The 22,079-nt window shown below is 42.7% G+C and overlaps 1 protein-coding gene across 1 annotated transcript; it reads right to left on the bottom strand.

Annotated features, from left to right (window-relative positions):
- Nucleotides 1-16,376: 16,376 nt before the first annotated feature.
- On the bottom strand, nucleotides 16,377-18,159 carry LOC110684447. The gene is made up of 3 exons (XM_021860905.1): nucleotides 17,815-18,159; nucleotides 16,799-16,931; nucleotides 16,377-16,612 (listed from the first exon to the last, which is right to left on the bottom strand). Exons 1-3 carry the CDS (start codon nucleotides 18,157-18,159, stop codon nucleotides 16,377-16,379), a joined length of 714 nt encoding a protein of 237 aa, XP_021716597.1.
- Nucleotides 18,160-22,079: the final 3,920 nt, after the last annotated feature.

Genomic DNA, 22,079 nt, shown 5'->3' with positions numbered 1-22,079 from the left:
CCCTATATTATTTAGCTAAGCCCAATTCTTTTATTTGAATCCTTGTGGGTAAAATATTTCTTAATTAAAGCCCACTTATTTATTAAGCCCAAACTTAATCTCTATTTTCTACTCTATAAATATCCCTCAAAAACCCCCAAAAATTTGTCACACAAGAGAACAAAAATCAGATTTTTTTCAATGTAAGTGGCCTAATATTTCTCCTTAATTTTCTTTTCTTTTTCTATTTTCTTCTTTTTCTTTCTTTTTTTCTCATTCTTTCCTTCTTTTGCTGTTGTGCTTGGGATTTAGACGTGAGGTCCCTCACGCTGCCACCTCATCGCCGATGGACCCACCTCTCACGACCACCAAGCTCACGCTGGCCACCCACCCACGCCATCCACTACGGTGGTTCTCCCCCTCTCTCTCCTCTTGTTTTTAATTTATTTGACATAGTATGTGTTTGGGGTAAAAAACCCCCCTATGCCACGTGGACCAACAGCAAGCTGACAAGTGGCAGCCCTTCAAAGGCCCAATGGGATCCAATCAGATGCTGAGACGTGGCATTGTAACCCTAATGGGGGAGCAGATCTTCACTTGCTATAAATAGAGGAAATTCCTCATTTATTATACATTCATAAATATATACACAAAAAATTGAGCAATATTAATTGCGGAATCTCTCTGAATTAAGGAGAAAAACTCATTTACTTTCTGCACTTTTACCCATCCGGAATCATACTAACTTGATCGTCGGAGGCGGACCTCCCCCCAACCGGAGTTTCGTGGTTTTGCAGATACAGACGTCAAGCGCGCATTCCCAGAATTGTAACTCTCTCGAGGGACTCCAAAAACCCCCGAAACATTTGGCGCCGTCTGTGGGGAGAGTACTTCTAAGATGGCATCTGACACTGTACCGCCTGTTGAGGGCAGACGGCCTTCGGCCGAGCCCGAGGTCCACACGAATCAGGATAGTGGTGAGGACTATGAGGTCGACACCTATGTGGCCCCAGACGGGTCACTTCGATCAAGGCGCACCCGTTCCAAAGAAACAAGGGAACGGGGCCAAGACAAAGCTGATCCTAGCAACCCAACCGGCAAGCCTGCTGGGCAATCCTAGGCGGCGGAGGGCATAGCCCCCGTCACCAGAGACGAGCTCATGAAATTCATGACGAGTTTCAAAGGGGAAATCAAGGATATAATCAAGAAGTCAACTGGCTCAAACAAGGGTCAGTCGTTAAAGAAGCCTTCTCCCTCCGGGAAGAAGCAACTCAAAGACTGGGTGCCTACTCCTCACCCTAAACCAAAGGGGACGGATGGGCTCCTGATCGATCTCTCCAAACTTCGTTTCCCTGAATCAGGGCAAAGGAAGGCCATCCGTCAAGTACAGCCGGATGGGTCAAAGAAGACTTACTTTGACGCCCGGATGTTCATCCAAGAGAAGAGAAGTCAACACATGTCTGAGTCGGCCTCAACGTCGACTTACCCAGACAGTTTCCGTAATACTTCAATGAAGCATTCGAAAACAAACTAAGGGAGTCAGTCACGCGGCATGTCCGCACGTACTGGCCCTCATATCATCCAACCGGTTCCGTATGTGCCCCAACAGCCATACATGCCGTGTGGATCACCATACATGCAGCCGTCCCCCTTTGGGGATCAGGCGGCACATCAGGTCCAGCCCATGGACTGGCAGCTTCGGCTGTTGAACCTTGGGGAACAGCCTTCGGCTTTCTCCAGGGAGATAACCGAGGCGGCACAGCCGGCCAAGGTTAAAAATGTGTTGGTCGGTACCTACGACGGTACCGCCAACCCGGAAGACCACCTAATGGCATACACCAACCTCATGTACCTACAGGGGTTGGATGACGCCGCCTGGTGCAGATGCTTCCCGACAAAATTGAAGGGCATAGCCCAACGATGGTTTGGCAACCTGCCCGCCGGGTGCATCAACATTTTTAAGACGCTTGCATACTTGTTCGCGTCCAACTTCTCCATGAACATTCTTGTCAAAAAGACAAGTCTCGACCTAGGGGCTATCCAGCAGGGAGACAAGGAGGGACTACGGTCCTATGTCAGCCGGTTCAATCTGATGAGAATTTAGATTCAGGAGCTGTCTGACGAAGTTGCATACACAAACTTTTTCAAGGGTCTGAAGGACGGGTTGACTTTCAAGTTCGACCTGGTCCGCAAGATGGTTGCTACCCTCTAAGAGGCGCTGATGGAAGCCGAAGCCTATATACAGGCGACGGAGTTTTGTGCCATTAAGCACTCGTCGGAGCCTAGATGGTCCGACAAGAGAGAGAGCCGGCCTACCCATCCGGCTAAAAAGGAAGAGGGCAAGAAAAGAAAAGAAGTCTGGGCGGCGGATCGCTCTGGTCAGCCGTCCCAGAAGAAACAGAGAAAGTTGGAGTCGTACGTCCCCAAGTACGAGTTGAACAAGGACTTCTCCTCCATCGTCATGGAGATCAAAGACCGGTTAACTCTTGAAAAACCGGCTGCAATGAAGAGTTCTATTAAGAACCGTGACAAGAGCAAATACTGTGACTTCCATGAGGATGTCGACCATGACACAAATGGTTGCTATAGCCTCAGGAGGCTATTGGACCGTCTGGCTGATGAGGGGGCTTTGACATCCTACCTGGTGAAGTCCAAGGGTAACCGCAAAACCAATAACGGACAACCGTCAAAGAAGCCAGCCGTGAGCTCTGACACTGATGAAGAGCACATCTTCACCATAGCAGGCAGCTTCGCGAGCGGTGGTCCTACCATCCGGGGTACCAAAGATAACATCCGGAAACTATCCAACCCAGAGGATGAGGGCCAGGTGTCAAAAGACACCTTCCCTGAGGTCTTCATCTCTGAGAAGGATCGGGGTATGGTCAGGCAGCCCCATGATGACCCAATTGTCATCGAATGCAAGGTTGCCAACCAACGAGTGGGTCGGATCCTCATCGATACCGGGAGCTCGTTTGAACTGATCAACTATCAGTGCTTGGCAAAGCTCAAGTACAAGCCTAGCAGTATGCACAAGGCTTCTCACCCCCTAGTCGGCTTTGGGAGAGGAGTAGTGCATCTGGTGGGGAGGATTGACCTACCCATCCAGCTAGGACAGAAGGGGGAAGGACGACACATGGTCGTCAAGTTTTGGGTGGTCGAGGAATTGACCGCCTACAATCTCATTTTGGGTCGTCCTACCCTCAACGAGTCCAAGTCAGTCACCATCCCATCCCTCATGTTGATTAAGTTTGAGAGGGATGATGGGTCAGTGGGTTCCTTGAGCGGGGACCAGAAGACGGCTAGGTAGTGCTACCTCTCAGACGTCAAGCCGACTGCTATTGCAGCCGGCCATAACGAGGAGCCCATGTACCTTGATGACAAGGAAGCCACACCTGCTCCCAAAGCAGCCGGCAAAAAGAGAAAGGCAGACTATCTGGTGGCCGCCAAAAAAGTGAAGCAATAGCAATCACTGATTGGGGAACGATCAGAGGATCTCCTTCCCCAGCCGGCTGGTGATACTATTGATATTATTCTAGACGACATCCGTCTGGAAAGGACCGTAAAAGTGGGGACGGTTACTTTTGCAAAGTTGGGTGCAAACTTGCACCACCTGTTGAAAGAATTCAAAGACATCTTTGCCTTTGAAGTAGAAGAGATGCCAGGCGTCAGCCCAGATCTTGATGTCCACAAACTTGCCGTGGATCCAAAAAAGAAGCCGATTAGGCAAAAGAAGAGGAACCACGGCGAGGAGAGATCACAAGCTGCAGCCGCCGAGGTCAAGAAGCTACTGGATGCCGGGTTTATTCGGCAATGCTACTACCCGGATTAGGTAGCCAATGTCGTCCTTGTCAAAAAGCCGAACGGGACCTGGCGGATGTGTGTTGACTACATAGATCTAAACAAGGCATGTCCGAAGGATAGCTATCCACTTCCAAAGATCGAGAGTCTAGTCGACTCTATAGCCGGTCATGCGTTGATGAGCTTCATGAATGCCTACTCAGGCTTCCATCAGATACCCTTGTGGAAAAATGATCAAGAGAAGACGACATTCGTCACTGATCAAGGGTTGTTCTGTTATACGGTGATGCCGTTTGGGTTAAAGAATGTGCCTGTTACCTTTCAACGGATGATTAACACGGACTTCATTAATCAAATAAGGAGGAATGTAGAGGTGTACATTGATGACATGATAGTCAAATCCCAGATTCAGACGGATCACCTTGCTGACCTCCGAGAAACCTTCACCACCCTCAGGCGGCATAATGTCATGCTTAATCCCAAAAAGTGCATCTTTGGTGTTGAGTCTGGGAATTTTCTCGGATTCTTGATTGATCAAAGGGGGGTAGAGGCCAATCCGGACAAAGTGCAGGCGGTAATTGACATGAAGTCACTCGGCACTGTCAGAGAAGTCCAAAGACTCACCGGTTGTCTGGCGGCATTGGGGAGATTCCTCAGCCTGTCAGGTGACAAGTGCCTCTACTTCTTCCAGGCAATCAAGAAGAAGAATAGATTTGAATGGGGGATAATGCTGAGGCGGCATTCCAAAAATTGAAGGAGCACCTCCACTCTTTGCCACGGCTGGTCAGCCCTCTGGCAGGAGAGGTTCTCTACATGTATTTGGCCGTCTTAGATCATGCCCTCAGTGCCGTTCTCCTAGCAGAGAGAGACGGCATCCAGCTCCCGGTATATTTCTTTAGCCACGTTCTTCGGAATGCTGAGCTGCGGTACCCCTTGGTTGAAAAATTCGGCCTCGCTCTTTTCATGGCAGTCAAGAAGCTAAAACCATACTTCTTGGCACACCCGGTGGTGGTCTACAAAGACCAACCTCTCAAGCGGCCAATGATAACCCTAGAGTCATCCGGCAGAATGCTCAAGTGGGCTATTGAATTGCAAAGTCTGGAAATTTCTTTCGAGCCTAGAAAGGCAGTGAAGGGTCAAGCGTTCGCCGACTTCATTGTTGAAATGACAAGACCGGCACAGTCGGAAAATGTTGATCAGGTTTGGAAGTTATATGTAGACTGGAGCTCTACTATGAACGGCTGTGGTGCAGGCGTAATTTGCATATCTCCGGAAGGGGACAAATATGAATACGCATTACGGTTCAAGTTCCAGGCCTCCAATAATGAGGCGGAGTACGAGGCCCTGCTAGCAGGTATACGCATGTGTAAGGCGGCAGGGGCGAGAAAAGTTAACGCCTGCTCAGATTCTCGATTAATTGTTAGCCAATTCAATGGTGACTATGAAGCCACCCATCCGGCGATGATCAAGTATATGCAGGCGGTCAAAGGCGAGGCCTGGACGCTTGACGAAATCCATCTAAGTCATGTGCCCCAATCAGAAAACAATCAGGCGGATGCATTGTCCAAACTGGCCACTTATGATACGCCTAGGTCAGTCTTTTGGGAGGTCATGGAAAAAAGAAGCATTGAACATGATCCCATTGGAGTTCTTGACTGAAGCTCTACCTGACGGGGTTATTTGGTAGACGACACTTTGCCGGATGCCCCTTTAGAGGCGGCAGCATTGAAGAAGCGAGCTTTGAGCTTCGAAATGTACAAGGGAGAGCTCTTGAGAAAGGGTTACCTCCAGTCGTTGCTGAAGTGTGTTACCCTTGAAAGGGGAAAAGAGGTGCTAGGGGATCTGCACGCGGGCTTTTGTGCTTCACATATAGGCGACAGAACTCTAGCAAAGAGGGCCAGGCGGCAAGGCTATTTTTGGCCCACTCTTGAGGCAGACGCCATGGAATTGGTGAAGAAATGTGACAAGTGCCAGAGGTTTGGCCGGCTCATACACCGTCCGGCAACATATCTGACGGCCGTCTACAGCTCGGTCCCATTTGCAAAATGAGGCATGGACATCTTAAGTCCTTATACGCCTGCATCAGGCGGAAGAAGATACATTCTAGTGGCTGTAGATTACTTCATCAAGTGGGTTGAGACAGAGGCAGTCAAGGGCATTGAGACAAAGGATGTCATCTCCTTCATTTGGAGAAACCTCATCACCCGGTTCGGGGTTCCTATGTCTATGGTCTTTGACAACGGTCCTCAGTTTGAAACGCCTACCCTAAAGAGTTGGTTGGGAGATCAAGGGATCTCACATTGTTTTGCATCCGTTGGCCGCCCCCAAGCAAACGGTCAAGTTGAAGCCTTCAACAAGCTCATCTCAGACGGCATATAAAAGAAGATTGAAAGAGCTGGCGGTCTTTGGGAGGATGAGTTACCTCACGTCCTTTGGGCCATCAGAACAACTGAAAAAGGGGCAACCGGTGAAACCCCATTTCTCATGACATACGGCACTGAAGTCGTCCTGCCAATTGAACTTTATGAACCAACACTCCGAGTCATGCTCTATGATGAGGAGCCAAGTTGGGAGGCTATGCGTCTAGCATTGGATTCACTCCCGGAGCGCAGGGGCAACGTCGCCTTGCGTCATGAGATATACCGTCTTAGAATGACGAGGGCCTACAACAAAAGAGTACACAAACGACCCCTCAAAGTGGGGGACTTTGTGCTATGAAAAATGGAGGCAACCGGTAGGGAAAATGAGCAAGGAAAGCTAACCCCTAATTGGGAGGGCCCCTGCCGGATTTTTGAAGAAAAAAGAGGCGGAACCTACCGCCTGGAAACACCAGACGGCAGGCAGCTAGCCAGAACCTGGAATGTAGACAACTTGAAAAAGTACTACTTCTAAAGATTTGTAAATATTTTGTAAATAGAGTATATTGATGAAAAAGTTACTTAATTTCAATTTTTTTTTGTATATTGTCCCATGTGCAATGCACAATCGGACAACTTCTAAGTCCCATGTGCAATGCACAACCGGGCATCTTCCAAGTCCCACCTGTGCAATGCACATCTGGGCACTCGTCTGCTCAAAATGAGTAGAAGGCTAAGTACCTAACTTAGTTATTCAAAAGTCCAAAGGCCAACATATTTTAAACCGCTTTCTCTAACCATGAGCAAGCATCTGGCGACGCCCATTTGGGTGAATTCGTCGAAGAGAACATCTCCCTTCCAGGTGGTACATTGTTCTACAGGTCATAAACTCAAACGGCTTTAACCGGTTAGGTTAAAGATAACCCATGGCTAATTGAATGACCTATTGAAATCAAGATACACCCGGTTATTGCCCCAAGGTAATATAGACGCTAAATTAAATCTTGATCTACAGCCGACTTTTGCCAAAAAGCACTACAGCCAGCCCTAGCTTCCATAAACAAGGTCAAAACCTTGTTAAAATCAAGGGACATTCGACTATTGCCCCAACGCAATACGGGCGTTGAATTAAATCTTGGTCTTCAGCTAGCTTTTGCCAAAAAGCAATGCAGTCGGGCACCATTTCCATTATCAAGGTCAAAACCTTGTCAATTAATCCGCAATTGTTTAAAATGCATACGTCCGGCCAAGGGCCGCTTGCATGCCAACCAACGACATTGTCGGATACCCAAGGGGTAATCCTCAGCCGGTTAAGCGCGTATTCTAGGTTTGATTTAGCCGGCACAGCTGGCAGATTCGACTTGGGTTCAATTTTGTTTTAAAACGGTCAAGGACCGCCTATACATTCATCTTGATGCTTGTGGACGGCTGCTTGCTTCAAGTTGGTAACTATTAAGCAAACAACCATCCAGGGGCAGACAGGGCTAATGCATCCGGCATATATTAATTCAAATTGCAACAAAGATTTCATTCAAGGCAAAAAATTGCAAAAAAATTGAAACAAATACTGACAAAGCAAACCGACACAGTAGGTACATATATATATATATATATATATATATATATATATATATATATATATATATATATATATATATATATATATATATAAATTTCAAATTCATAATGTTAGCCGGACCCTTGTCCGGAGAAAAGAGATAGAAAAGTACACGGCTCGCAGGCCGGATGGAAGTAGGAGTTAAAAAATAATAATTGAGCTACTGTTGTTGCTGCTGTTTCTCCGGCTGCTGGTCCTGACCGGCAATAGGGGGATCTTGGGTCTTCTGGGGTTGGGCTTTTCCGGCCCCACCTGGCACCTCTTCTTCCGCCATATCCCCTATGTTGGCCCACTCCTCGAAGGGCGCCGACTGCTCAGTCCCAAGAACTTGAGCGTCAAATACCTCAGTTGCGTATCTGTACCTCAAGTCGAAGAAAGCATAGTCGGTGTCCGGATGGATCATGGACCATGCCATCTTCATGCGCGCTTCGCAGTCGCGCTCATTCTTGGTAACCAGTCGGTTCTGTTCAGCCGACAGCTGGTCCAGATGCTCCTTCTTAGTTTTAACCAGCTCGTCCTTCAGCCGGGTGACCTCGTCTTTTAGCCCAGCGTTCTCCTTGTCAGCCTCCCCCAAGGCCTTGACGTCAGCCTTAAGTTTGTCAACTTGGAGTTTCCAATCGGTAGCATTTTGGTTGGCTGTATCAGCAGCAGCCGTAAGCTCCCGAATTAGTTCCTCTTGTTTTATCTCCCGAGCTTTAGTTTGGATTTCAAGCATTAGGGAGTTATATTGACAGACATCAAGTAACTCGGCTGCCCGTCTTTGGGCATCCCTTACCTCCTCTTACTTCTTCCGCAAGGGGGTTTTTAACCCTTCAACCCTCAACATTACCTACAAAGTCAGCCGGAAAAGAATTTAGTTCAGTTATAATACAACCGGCAAATAGAAAAATTGCACAAAAGTACTCCAACCGGTATATTACCTCGGCCAGCAGTGAGGTAATGCGGTCAATGTTGACCTGGTGGACACCTAGTACCGCCTCCTTCTCGGACCGGGTGAGGGTCCTCAGCATTCTCTTGGCATAATTTTGCATATCCGGCCAACGAGAAGCAACATCTGCATCATGAGATATATTTGTTAAGTGTTGGGCATAAGAGGCTCCTATATTTAGCCGGCTTCCGGAAGAATCCCCCGACTGAGAAGCTTGGGACTTGACTCGAACAGGCCCAAGCAACCGGTGGGGGGGTGGTCAAAAGTGAAATCCGTACCTTCGTTTTCAGGCTGAGGGGTGAGACCACCCCCAGCCGCATTTGAGCCGGATGCGACAGCAAGCACCCGGCCAGAGGGAGCCTCAGGATCCTTAGATCCGGCCTTAGCCGGCCCTGAGCTCAAACCCAGGCTTTGCAGACTTTTGCCTGCGATAGTGGGTCTATCAGGAGCCGGTGTTCTACCGGTTGAGGTTGGTGCGGGGCCACTTGGGACCCTCCGCCTCTGTGAAGCAGGCGGGGGAAGTTCCTCCCCCGGTCTCTTCACCATCTGCCTCAAGGAACGAGGAACGTTCTGGCTCCCCGTCTGCAAAAGATAGCAAAGCGACAAGTTAGAATCAAAACTGTTTGCAAGACATACAGACGGTAAAATATCAGCCGATGCTTACCCCATCACCTCTGGCCGCAATTTGGGCCCTTTTAAGCTCAAGTTGCTCCATCCTAATTTCAGCGGCTGACTTAGCCGGCGTTTTCTCTGGAGGAGTCATCTTAAGACCTTTCTCTGCAAAATAGTGAAGAAAGAAAGAATGTAAGAGCATTCAAACACCATACAGGCGGCATAATACGCCGGTTAAGCAGTAAACCTACGTTTGTCCCAAATGGTGTTAAGACCGCAGGCTGAAAGGAACGCCTTGTCTCTGAACCAGTCCGGATGAGGGACCCAGAATTTAGGGACAATAATTTGTATCCCATCATCCAATGGCATCGTAGTCTTCTTAAAAAGCCCCGGCTCCATAATTGCATCCTAAGACTCAGCCGGTATCTTGGGGAGGGCACATTTCTTTCCCAATAGAGCCGGGTTCTTATTGTAACGGCGTAGCCAGTGATTTGTAGCCGTAGATGGGGAAGAGACGAAATAAAACTTGCTCTTCTAGCTAGTCCATTTGGAGGGCTTCTCCAAAGTCATCATGTACTCTACATGTGTGGTTAATGTGTACCACGCATTCCAACCGCCTGGGGCACAGCTCAGGTAGTGCATGTGTGCGAACGCCTCCCAGCTAGGCGTCATGTCCTGCATCTCGCAGGCGGCAATATATCCTAAAATATTCACCCAAGAGTTTGGTGTGAGCTGCCAGACGCCAAGGTCGTAACCCCTTAGAATGGCTTTGATTGTTTTGTGGAGGGGAAACCGGAGGCCGGCTTTAAATGTCGCCTCATAGCAACCGAAATAATTATCGGCGTATTCTAGGTCGTCATCCCAGATGACGGTTGCATCAGTAGGCGGGACACCGACCTCCCATCCGGCCCTTACAGGGCGCTTCTCCAAAAAAGCCGGGAGGGTTGCATTTAATGTCACCACATCTCGGGCGCTCATGTGCGCCTCTGTTGGATTATTTGCTGATGGCCAGTTATAGGCCTCCTCATCGTCTTGAGGGGCATCCGGCGTCATTGTAGACTCAGTTGAGTCGGACTGTTGGACGGTTTCCTCACCGCCTGAGCTCCCGGGCTCTTCTAGTATCTCATCTCCGGGCGTGCTAGGTACGCCCGGTTGGTCAAAAGGAGCATCCTCAACCGGAGTCCGGCTGAATCATCTAATTAGTACTTGGGGTCAACATCCGTTTTCCTTGTCTGAGCCATTTTATCCTGCACATGAACAGAGACGGTCGGATTCCTAGCAGAATAAGGGTGGTCCAAACACCCCTAGACGGCATCCCCAATCCTAGACTTAGCCGGTGAACGGTTGACATCTGCCCTTAGTTGTATCGTGTGTGTGTTGGGAGAGTCCATTATTCTCTAACCTATGCAATCGGGAAAAACTCAAAAAGTTGTGAAGGGCAGAGACGGTACCTTGAAGTTGTGAAGTTCGTAGAAGACCGTTATCTCAAAATGTGGCTTGCAGATGCCACAGGCGGAAGATTCCGGTTATGTATGTTTTGAAAGCTGAAATACAAAGAAAACAGTAAGGCGTTTGCGTAGAAAATCACTCAAAGATACCCCAGACGTTATCAAATAGAATGCAGTTTTTGAAGATTGCTTAAAGATACCCCACACGGTATCAAATAGAATGCAATTTTTGAAGATTGCTCAAAGATACCCCAGATGGTATCTATAGAAAGCAGTTTATGAAGATGACTTAAAGATACCCCAGACAGTATCTATAGAGTGCCTTTTTGAAAATTGCTCCAAGATACCCCAGACGGTATCTATGGGGCGCATTTTGTGAAGATTGCTCCAAGATACCCCAGACGGTATAAGACCGTCTGAGGATCCATAAGATGTAGTATTTGAAGAAAATTGCACAAAAATACCCAAGACGGCACAAGGCCGGCTGGGGGTCTTATGAATTCAAATCAAAAAAGAAAAAATTGCTTGAAGATGCCCCAGACGGCACAAGGCCGGCTGTGGGTCTATAGAAAGCATATTATAGAGATTGCTAAAAAATGCCCCAGACGGAATATTTCCGGCGGTGGGTCTATTGAATGCAATTTTGGAAAATTGTTTGAAGATGCCCCAGACGGAATAATTTCGGCTATGGGTCTGTTGAATGCAAGTTTTGAAGACAAATTGTTTGAAGACGCCCCAGACGGTTTATTACCGGCTGTGGGTCTATTGAGTGCAAATAATGAAAGAAATTGCCTAAAAGTGCCCCAGACGGTGTAAGACCAGCTGTGACTCTATTGAAATCAAGAAGAAATTGATTAAGTAAGACGGTACCTTAGAAAGGGTCAAAGTACTCAGCCGGTATCCGGGTGCGTCTGAAGGAAGAAGCTAGTTGCACGAATGAGCAGCCGGTGTCAGAGCTTTTTTCTCTCAAGTAAATTTTGTGAAAATTCACAAAGTAACAAATGAGAAGAGGAGGTCTCCAATTTATAGGAGGGGGGTAGAAGGCGAACCATCACCTCCCCCCTCTAATTTAAATTCGAATTCAAAAAAAAATGGAGGGAAGGAGACGAACCATCACATTCCCAGAGTGTGACACGTGTCACAGGCGCCACGTGGCAAGCCACGTCACACCTGTGAGGGGCAAATGTTTGGGGTAAAAAACCCCCCCTATGCCATGTGGCCCAATAGCAAGCTGACAAGTGGCAGCCCTTCAAAGGCCCAATAGGATCCTATCGGATGCTGACACGTGGCATTGTATCCCTAATGGGGGAGCAGATCTTCACCTGCTATAAATAGAGGAAATTCCTCATTTATTATACATTCATAAATATATACACAAAAAACCGAGCAATATTAATTGCGGAATCTCTTTTAATCAGGGAGAAAAACCCATTTACTTTCTGCATTTTAACCCATCCGGAATCATACTAACTTGATCGTCGGAGGCGGAAGTCCCCCAACTAGAGTTTCGTGGTTTTGCAGATACAGACGTCAGGCGCGCATTCCCAGAATTGTAACTCTCCCGAGGGACTCAAAAAACCCCCGAAACAATATGTATTTTTGGATTTTGATTTTTATTATTGAAATATGATTAGTATGTTTTATAATTGTGTTTTAATGATTAAAGAGTATAAATTTCAGATTATAAAGGGTTTTAATTTCTGATTTTATAAAATAATTAAAAGCTAGGGTTTTAATTATAAAAGAGTTGATTTTTAGGGTTCTAATTTGCAATTGATTTGGGGGTTTTGTATACTCATTGATTGTAAGTGATAATAAAGCTTAAAGATTGTGTTTTTATGCAGTTTAAATGAGTTTTTATTAAAATAATATTGCTGGAATTTTATTTAAGTACTACTTTGTGGTTTTTGTGAAAAGGGTTTAATTACCCATAAGTAAAGAAGGTTTCAATTGGTTTTAATGGAATTTTCAGATTTATTGGAGGGGTTTAAATCTTAAAAAGTGTGCTAAAATTTTGATATAAACACCATGAATGAGTTTTACTTTATGGTCTTATTACCCACTTAAACAAAGAGTTTTAAAGGTTTTAACCCAAAATTTCAGCTTATTAGAGAGGTTTTTAAAGTGTTTCTCCTTTCCAAATTCCAATCCCCCCTCAGCAAAATCCTTCACTTCCTTGATATGCTCTTCTAGCAATTTTGCCTTCGTTTTCTTCTCTTTCCACTCTTGTAATCTTTTGAGTACATCTGAAGAGGAGGCCTCTACACCTGCTGAAGCCTTCTCCTTCTCCATTGGATTTTTCTTAGTGGTAGAAGTAGTGGGGGTGTTTGCTATAGGAACTTCTTCGGGTTTTTCTTCGGCCTTTTTAGGTAATTTGTAAACCACCATAATAAGAGGTGATGTTTCTTTTGGTTCGGAATGTTGTGGGGTTGGAATTTTCTCGATGGAATTCTTACTGGTTTCAATTGCCATGGTTAAGGGTTTTAGGGTTTTAACGAGTTTAATGGTTTTTACAGAGAGTAGTTTTTGTGATTATACAGTGGAGTGATAAGGTGGGTGAAAGATTCTTTTTATATTTAATGAAGCAGTGCAAGTAATATGAATGGGTACATCTCAGTCATTTAATTGAACAACTTCAATTTATTTTACAAAATTAATCAGGATGAATTTTTTAACAAAATCTTTTCTTTTCAAATTCAATTAATTTCCAAAAATAAGATTTTCCAAAATTCTGATGCATTTGTAACACGCTTTATACACATATACAATGTACAATACTAATCACACAAGCATTCAAGTGTTAGTGAACTAACCTCTAGGAATTCACCAACGGTGACACTTTAGCTATGTTTAGCACAGCAAGCTAGGTTGTGCTAGATGCTCTTTTTGCTCTTTTTACAATATTTCTAATTTTTCCATATCTTGGAACTTCAGAAGCAATCAAGTCAGCTTAATCATCCCAAGTTCCAATCTCAATTTCTCAAATCTTTCTCTATTCAAGGGCTTGGTTAGAATATCTGCAATTTGATTCTCAGTTTGGCAAAATTCTAACTTTATTCCCTTATTCCACATTATCCTTTAGGAAGTGATGCCTAATGTGGATGTGTTTGACCTTTGAGTGTTGAACTGGATCTTTAGAAATACATATAGCACTTGTATTATCACAGTAAATAGGAACACATTCAAATAATTTACCAAAATCTTTAACATGTTGCTTTATCCATAAAATTTGAGAACAACATGCTGCTGCAGCTACATATTTAGTTTCAGCTGTAGATAATGGAACCGTATTTTGTTTCTTAGAACCCCAAGATAATAAACACGATCCTAAAAACTGTGCCATACCTGAAGTGATTTTCCTATTAACCAAGTCACCCTGCATAGTCAGCGTTAGTAAAACCATTTAACTCAAATGAGTCACTTTTAGGATAGAAGAGACCCAAATCATCAATTCCTTTTAAGTAACGAAGGATTCTTTTTACTGCTATCAAGTGAGACTCCTTTGGGTTTGCTTGGAACCTGGCACACAAACCTACACTAAAAGAGATGTCAGGTATACTAGTTGTTAATTAAAGTAGAGAGCTAATCATACCTCGGTACATGGTTTGATCTATGCAAGTTCTAGATAGGTCTTCATCAAGTTTAGTTGCAACCCCCAAATGAGTTCTATTGGTTTTGGCATTCTCAAGCTTATATTTCTTAATTTGTTCCTTAATATAGTTCTGTTGATGAATCATGATTCCTTCTTCGGTTTGCTTAATTTGAAAACCAAGAAAGAAATTTAACTCATCCATCATGCTCATTTCAATTTCTCCACCCATGAGGTTAGCAAAGTACTTACACAACGATTCGTTAGTTGCACCAAATAATATATCATCAACATAAATCTTTACAACTAAGATGTCAGTTCCATTTGATTTTAAAAACAAAGTTTATCTATTTTACCATGTTTAAAATCATTTTTCAAAAGGAACTTGGACAACCTTTCATACCATGCTCTAGGAGCTTGCTATAGTCCATAAAGGGCTTTGTCAAGTTTGTAGACATGGTTTGGGAACTATGGATTTTTAAATCCAGGAGGTTGTTCCACATAGACGTCTTCCTTAAGAAATCCACTTAGGAATGCACACTTGACGTCCATCTGGTACAACCTAAATCCCATGTAAGCAGCAAAAGCTATAAGTAAACGAATGGATTATAACCTTATAACTGGAGAAAATGTCTCATCATAGTCAATCCCAACTTGTTGATTAAACCCTTGAACCACAAGTCTAGCTTTGTTTCTGACAATAATACCATGTTCATCTAGTTTGTTTCTGTACACCCATTTGAGACCTATAGTCTTTTCATAACTAGGTCTAGGTTCCAGATGCCAATCTTTGTTTATTTCAAACTCGTTCAATTCAACTTGCATATATAGCATTAATCCAGTCGACATCAGTCAAAGCTTCTATATGGATTTTAGGTTCCATGGAGGATAGGAATGCAAAGAATGCACAGAAGTTCCTAAACTGAGCTCTAATCTGAGTTCCTTTAGCAACATCACTTATGATTGCTTCCACTGGATGTGAACTTTGATGCTTCCAAGACTTAGGTTGAGAATCTCTGATGGGATACAACCTCTCTTGTGTAGCATTTTTGACTGGTACTTCTGTAGGAACTTCAACTTGAGTTTCATTTGGAACTTCTTCAGGAACTTCCACCCATTCTTATTCTTGATTCTGCTGTGAAGTTCCTTGTGCTTCCTCTGTTGCTTCAGGATTCGTTTCACCTTCCTTTTCAGAGTGCTTCTTCTGCAATGATGTTGATTCTTCATCTGGATCATACTTTTGTACAAGTCTAATTTCAAAATCATCATCACCTTCCTATACAACAATCAATTGTTCAGTTTCATCAAATATTACATGTACAAACTCTGTAACACACATTACTCTTTTATTATAAACTCTGTAAGCTTTACTATTTTTTGAGGCATATCCTAAGAATACAGCCTCATCACTTCGCTTATCAAACTTTCCCAAGTTTCTTTTACCATTATTATGAACAAAACATCTACAACTAATAGATCTAAAGTAAGAAATATTAGGCTTTCTCCCTTTGATAAGATCATATGGTATCTTGTTGGTGATGGCTCTAACAGTGAATCGATTTAGTATGTAGCATGTTGTGTTTACTACTTCTGCCCAGAAGTTCCTAGGCAAACCACTAGAAATCAGCATTGTTCTGGCCATATTCTCAAGGCTTCTGTTCTTGCGTTCTACCACTCCATTTTGCTGTGGAGTCCTAGGAGCAGAGAAGTTGTGGTCCATTCCATGTTCTTTACAGAATTCATCAAACTTATAGTTTTCAAATTATGTTCCATGATCTGATCTGAGATGAATTAGTTGGTTACCTGTTCTTCTCTGTTCTTTCTTCACAAATTCAACGAATTCATCAAATGTTTCATCTTTTCTAACAAGAAAGAAAATCCATGTAAACCTTGAGAAATCATCAAATGTAACCATAACATACCTCATACCACTTCTGATTTGGATTCTCATTGGACCACAAAGATCCATATGAACGAGTTCTAAAGGTCTTTTAGTGCTTCCCATATTCTTAGATTTAAAAGAAACACGAGGCAGGGAAGACCTTTATCATTTAGGTCTTCCTCTAACACAAGCATGACAAACTTTATCATTTAGGAACTTGATAAATGGAAGACCTTCCACAAGTTCCTTAGATATAAGCTTATCAAGTAAAGAAAAACCGGCATAACCAAATCTCTTATGCCATAGTAGAGGATCATCCTTAATGACACTAAGACATGTTAAACTACTATTTGGAACCTCGTTGAGATCCACTTTATAAGTGTTCCCTTTACGAGTTTCTTCTAGTATAGTGTTCCCAGTGTCATTGTTGATGATTCATCACGAATTAGAAGTAAAGCTAACAGAGTTACCTTTGTCACAGAATTGTGAAATACTTAACAAGTTGTGTTTCAAATCCTCGAGCAAAAATACATTATCAATAGCATGGGAACTTGACCTTCCTACTTTTCTAATGGCAATAATTTCACCTTTCATGTTATCTCCAAAGGTCACAGTCTCACCATAGTAAGTGTCCAGTGAGAGAAATCTAGTTTTATCTCTAATCATGTGCTTAGAACAACCGCTGTCGGAGTACCACATGTTGTTCCCCCTCACTGGAACCTGCATGAAAAATCAAATGTTAGTGTCAAGAACCCAAGTCTCCTTGGGTACCTGTGTAACAGATGTAGAATCAGATTTCCTAACCTATATCTGTCTAACATGATTTTCATTCTTGAGAGTGCACTTATCTTTCTTAGGACATTTGTTTTGCTTATGTCCGGTCTTTCCACAAAAATAACAGATAATACTACTACGCAGATCAACATACTTCTTTTTTTTTTTTGTGGAACTTCTTCATGTATCCTAAACCTTTAGTTCTTTTTTCTTGAGCATTAGCTATCCATTCCGATACAGTGTACTCTATGGGTTGCTTACCCTTCCTAGCTCTTGTTAGTTCCCCCTTAAGTCTTGCTTTATCCACTTTTAACTCTTCTAAATCGGATTTCAATTTTTCAAAATTTAGATATTGATCAAGAAGAGGAACTTCATAGTTAGGAGTAGTACCACTAAGTTTTAACAAAGAAATTTCCACATTCATAAGTATGTTATCATGTATTCAATCGTTATTATCAATCCATTCACAGTGTTCTTTGTGAGTTTTTAAATCCTTGTCAATTGGTGCTTTCGCTATATGTAAGTCCATTAAATCACCTTGAATTTCCGAAACAGCGTCAATCAAGTTTTCTTTAGAGAAATGATTTAACTCATTAGAAGTAAACCATACCTCAGCCTCTAGTGTCTTCGATTTGGCTTTTTCATCTGTTTTGGCCATCAGACACAAGTGTGCTGATTCTTCTAATGGCTGCTCTTCTTCTTCTTCTTCTTCTTCTTCTTCTTCTTCTTCTTCTTCTTCTTCTTCTTCTTCTTCTTCTTCTTCTTCTTCTTCTTCTTCTTCTGACTTCGAGTCTCCCCAGGCAGCTATCCTAGCCTTCCTTACATCTACCTTTGAAAAAGGTGGCTTGTAAGCTTTGGAGTCTTTTGATTGATCATTTCCTTTTAACTTTTCTCTATCATTTTCCTTTAGAGGACAGTCTCTAATGAAGTGATCTTTTAAACCACACTTGAAACAAGTAGTTTCTTTGGAACTTGAAAATTTCTTGTTCCTATCATACTTCCTGTTACCAAGCATCTTCTTGAATCTTCTCACCAGCATGGCCATCTCATCTTCATCAACTTCTGACTCATTAGTGTCTTGAGCTTTCAACGCCAGACTCTTGTTCTTGGAACTTTCAGCATTAGTTCCTAAGTGAAGTTCATGTGTCATCAAAGATCCAGCCAGCTGTTCCATGTTGAACTTTGTGAAGTCCTTGGTTTCTTGCAGTACAGTCACCTTGGATCTCTAGCGTTCATCTTGAGGAAGACTTCTTAAAACCTTTCTTGCCTGTTCATCTATAGGAATATGTCTGGTAAGGGAACCCAACTCATTGATTATATCATTGTATCTAGTAAACATTTCTTCTATGGTTTCCGATCCTAAGGTTGCATTTCAAATCTTTCATATTTAGACATCAATAAATCAATTTTAGAACGTTTTACCTCATTTGTACCTTCATGAGTAACTTCACGTAGATCCCATATTGGCTTAGCAGACTTGCATCCCATGATTCTGTTGTGCTCATGGGATTTAAGTCCACAATGCAACAATTTAATAGCTAAAGCATTCAATTCAAATTTTTAAAAATCTTCTTTTTCAAAATCAGATAAAGGTATAGGAACTACCTCGTTTTTCTCATTAATTTTGGTTACCTCAAAATCACCAGACTCAATAACACGCCAAACCTGGTAATTTTCAGCCTTGATAAAATCTCCATCTTGTTATTCTACCATTGAACATAGGTGGACGTTGGGTAGAGTACCCTTCTTCAAGCTTCTCTCGATAATTCATCTCTCCTCAGGAACTTACTCAACAAAGTTATTTGTATAAACGCGAGAATTAGTGATCTGATACCAATTGTTAGTTGAGACGAACAATACAAGAGGGGGGTTGAATTGTATGTGAGTTCCTTGTGACTACTTTTGTGGAATTAAAACAGAATAATAAAAGAACTTGCATTGCACATAAGATTTTACGAGGAAACCTTCCAGGGACCAATTAGAAGTAAAACCTCGAACCTCCAAGGGATTTCAAACACCAAATCAATCCACTATAAGAGGCCAAACACTCCTAGTTACAAACTATTACAATCAGACCTTTCTCACAAGTTCCTGACTGAACTTGCTACTCGATAGGACCCTATCCTACCCAATCTAAGTCTCGGACTTAGATTCCACTCACCACTCCCCAAGTACTCACACACTCAGCTTCAACCTTGAAGCCTATAATCTGTATGCAATATGCTAAACACTCACCCCAATACCAAAACAATACAAACTCTTGACTCTAATATGTGATTGGAAAGCTACATATGAAATCCGAAACTAATATGACAAAGTTTAGACTTGGAAAACTTACACCTTTGAGCACTTTTCAGATTCTTCAGGCATAAACTCACACATTGTGCCAATTATGAATTCTACTTTATATACAAGTTGCACTCGTATGTAAAGTAGGATTTTCAAAAGATAGAAATTAATAAACTACCGTTTTCATAATCACAACACTTATGTAAATATTTTAGAAGAAAATCTTTTGGAAAACTTAATAAAGATATAATTTTAGAAAAGAATAACATTTTGTAAAATCGAATTCTATAAGATAAAATCTCTTGAAAATCTTTTCATAAAATTAAAACTTATCTTTTATAAACTTTCCATATTTACTAGCTTGCCTTTGCCACGCTTCTAATAGATTCTATGCACAAACTTTCCTAACATATTTACAACAATCCTAAGAAAAATAAACTTAACAAAAGACTTTTATTCTATAATTGGATTGTCTCATCAATCATTGTATTGTAAGGATACTAGGGCTTCACGCAGACCATGACTGAGTTCCCGCTGTCTTCCATTCTCCAGCTCCTTACTGGAACTCGCAGGTCAAGTTCTTATGGAACTTGCTGTCTTCAACACAGTCCAAGCTAATCTTCTCAGCTTTCTGTCAAGCTCCTGTTAGGGAACTTCTCTTTGTGTTCCTGTTAGGGATCATAGTTAGTTCTAGTGAGGAACTCTTCTTGTACTTTCTTTAACTTTCCTTTAGATCTCCTTGAGTCTTCATAGATAGGTTACTCTTCCACTTCCAAAGTCAACCTCACCTGTTCTAATCAAACACTTAGAGAAATCGCATTAGTTGAATTTTTCTTTTATTCATCATCATCAAAACTCTTAAGCTTCAACAAACTATATTAGCAAAACTGAAGAGCTTTAATGGAGAAGCATGTATTACAATGGTGAAATTGAACACGACAATCGGCTTTAATGGAGGAGGATAACACCCATAACCTTTGGGGTTAACCATGCCATAATTTATCCATTATTTCTTAGGGTTTTCGTGTAATTCGACGGTGAAGTCGCCGGAATTACGATGGTGAAAATGGTGGTTCACGAGAGGAAATCTTGAGGGCGAAGATGGAGGCGGAGATGGAGGTTCGTGGGTCACGTTCACTAGTTTGGGATTGGACGAAGAAGATGGAGGTAGGTTGGATGATCCGGGAAAAAGATGAGGAAAGAAAAAAGATGAAAAAAAGTACAATTATAAATAATAAAATATTAATAAAGTTCAGTTTATTTACACTTATGCCATTTTGAGATACATGACATGTTTCTCATTTTGAGAAACTGGGATTACTCTTTAAAGTTTGAGTTTGTTTTAATTTATTAAACTTTATTTTATATGAGTTTTCAAAAGTTAGTCTTCCGCTGTGTGACTTTGAAAAACCTTAGCCGTTATAACGGTGGCGGTAATATTTTGGTTATTTCCTAAGTTTATGTTTTATTTTAGAGAAAAACGGTATTTTAAAATATGGAAATTTCCAAAATATTACACATACATCTGACGTGGCATATTTATGCATAGTTGTCACTTATATGGCGTGACACTTGCCAAGAAATTAGAATCACAAGTATTGTTGTCTCTTAGTCTGACTGCGAGATTCGGATTTATTTATTAATGATATGTATATATGATATGCGTGTGGTAATAAATACTAAGTATGTAATGAATATCAGGTTTTTTTTTTTGGTAAATCTCAAGCCGATTAAAAAAAAAGGCTTAATGTTTGAAAGGATTTTAGCGTTAATATTTGAATACTACATCGAGAGGACCACTACTTACAAATTTATTTTCTATTTAAAACTAAAAATTAATGTTGTTCTAGGTCTCTTGTGAGTTGTGATGAAATTTGGAATTTATTGTGAACTTATTATGTTTTGTTTGTTTTCTCCTCAGTATGCTAATGTGATACATACCTGATTAGGGGATTTTTATCCACCAAGCGCCGTTTGACAAGTGGACCAACCAGGTTCCGCCACGCGTCCTCCACGGACCACTTAAGACACGCCACGTGTCCACCCATGCCAAATGGGACAACCGGCCATCAAGGCCCATTTCAGTCTAGAAGCCCGTTCGGCCCTAGGTTTACCTTAAACCTAGAGAGTTGCACGCTTCCCAAGGCTATAAATACTCGATTAATCCTCATTAATCAAGGGACCGAATACATTACGGAACACACTAATAACCGGCTGATCTCGCTAGCAAAGCAGATTACCTACATTAAATACTCTCACCTAGAGAGACCTTATTACTTTAATTTCTGTATTAATTACTCCTTAATCAGGTACTAACTTGACCGTTGGAGGCGGAGCTCTCAGGAGTCTCCGTTATTTTGCAGGTACAGGCGTCCGGTTCCAGTCTCGGAATTGTAACTCTCCCGCAGGACATCAGAAAACCCCGAAACATTTGGCGCCGTCTGTGGGGAGAGTACTTCAGAGATGGCATCCAAGTCTGTACCGACCCCAGAAGAGAGGCGTCCCCTAGACGACCCTCAAGTTCAGTCGGACCATGATACCGAAAGTGAATTTGAAGTTGAAACTCATACAGCTCCAGACGGGACCCTAAGGGCCCGCCGTACCCGTCATACTGAAATAAGGGAACGGGAGTATCTTCAAACAGGAAGCGAGCCAGCAGGCGCACCGCTTGCTCGGCAACAGCCGACTGATGGGTCTGCTCCCATCACAAGGAACGAACTCATGACCTTCATGAGGGGATTCAAGGGAGAGATCCAAGAGTTGATCAACAAAAAACCGCCTGCTTCAGTCAAAGAGCAGGCGGCC

Source organism: Chenopodium quinoa, unplaced genomic scaffold (assembly GCF_001683475.1).
Source record: "Chenopodium quinoa cultivar QQ74 unplaced genomic scaffold, ASM168347v1, whole genome shotgun sequence".
NCBI lineage: Eukaryota > Viridiplantae > Streptophyta > Magnoliopsida > Caryophyllales > Amaranthaceae > Chenopodium > Chenopodium quinoa.
The sequence above is the reverse complement of the archived record's forward strand: the minus strand, read 5'-3'. Positions and strand labels throughout refer to the sequence as shown.

Excerpts from the sequence above, each read along its gene's own strand:
- LOC110684447 (XM_021860905.1), bottom strand. The coding sequence starts at position 18,159 with ATGGAACAGCTGGCTGGATCTTTGATGACACATGAACTTCACTTAGGA. Across the intron at positions 16,932-17,814 it reads ACAAGCCACCTTTTTCAAAG|GTTCCAGTGAGGGGGAACAA; the intron begins GTAGATGTAAGG and ends TTTTTCATGCAG. Across the intron at positions 16,613-16,798 it reads CTTTGGAGATAACATGAAAG|AAGAAACTCGTAAAGGGAAC; the intron begins GTGAAATTATTG and ends ACACTATACTAG.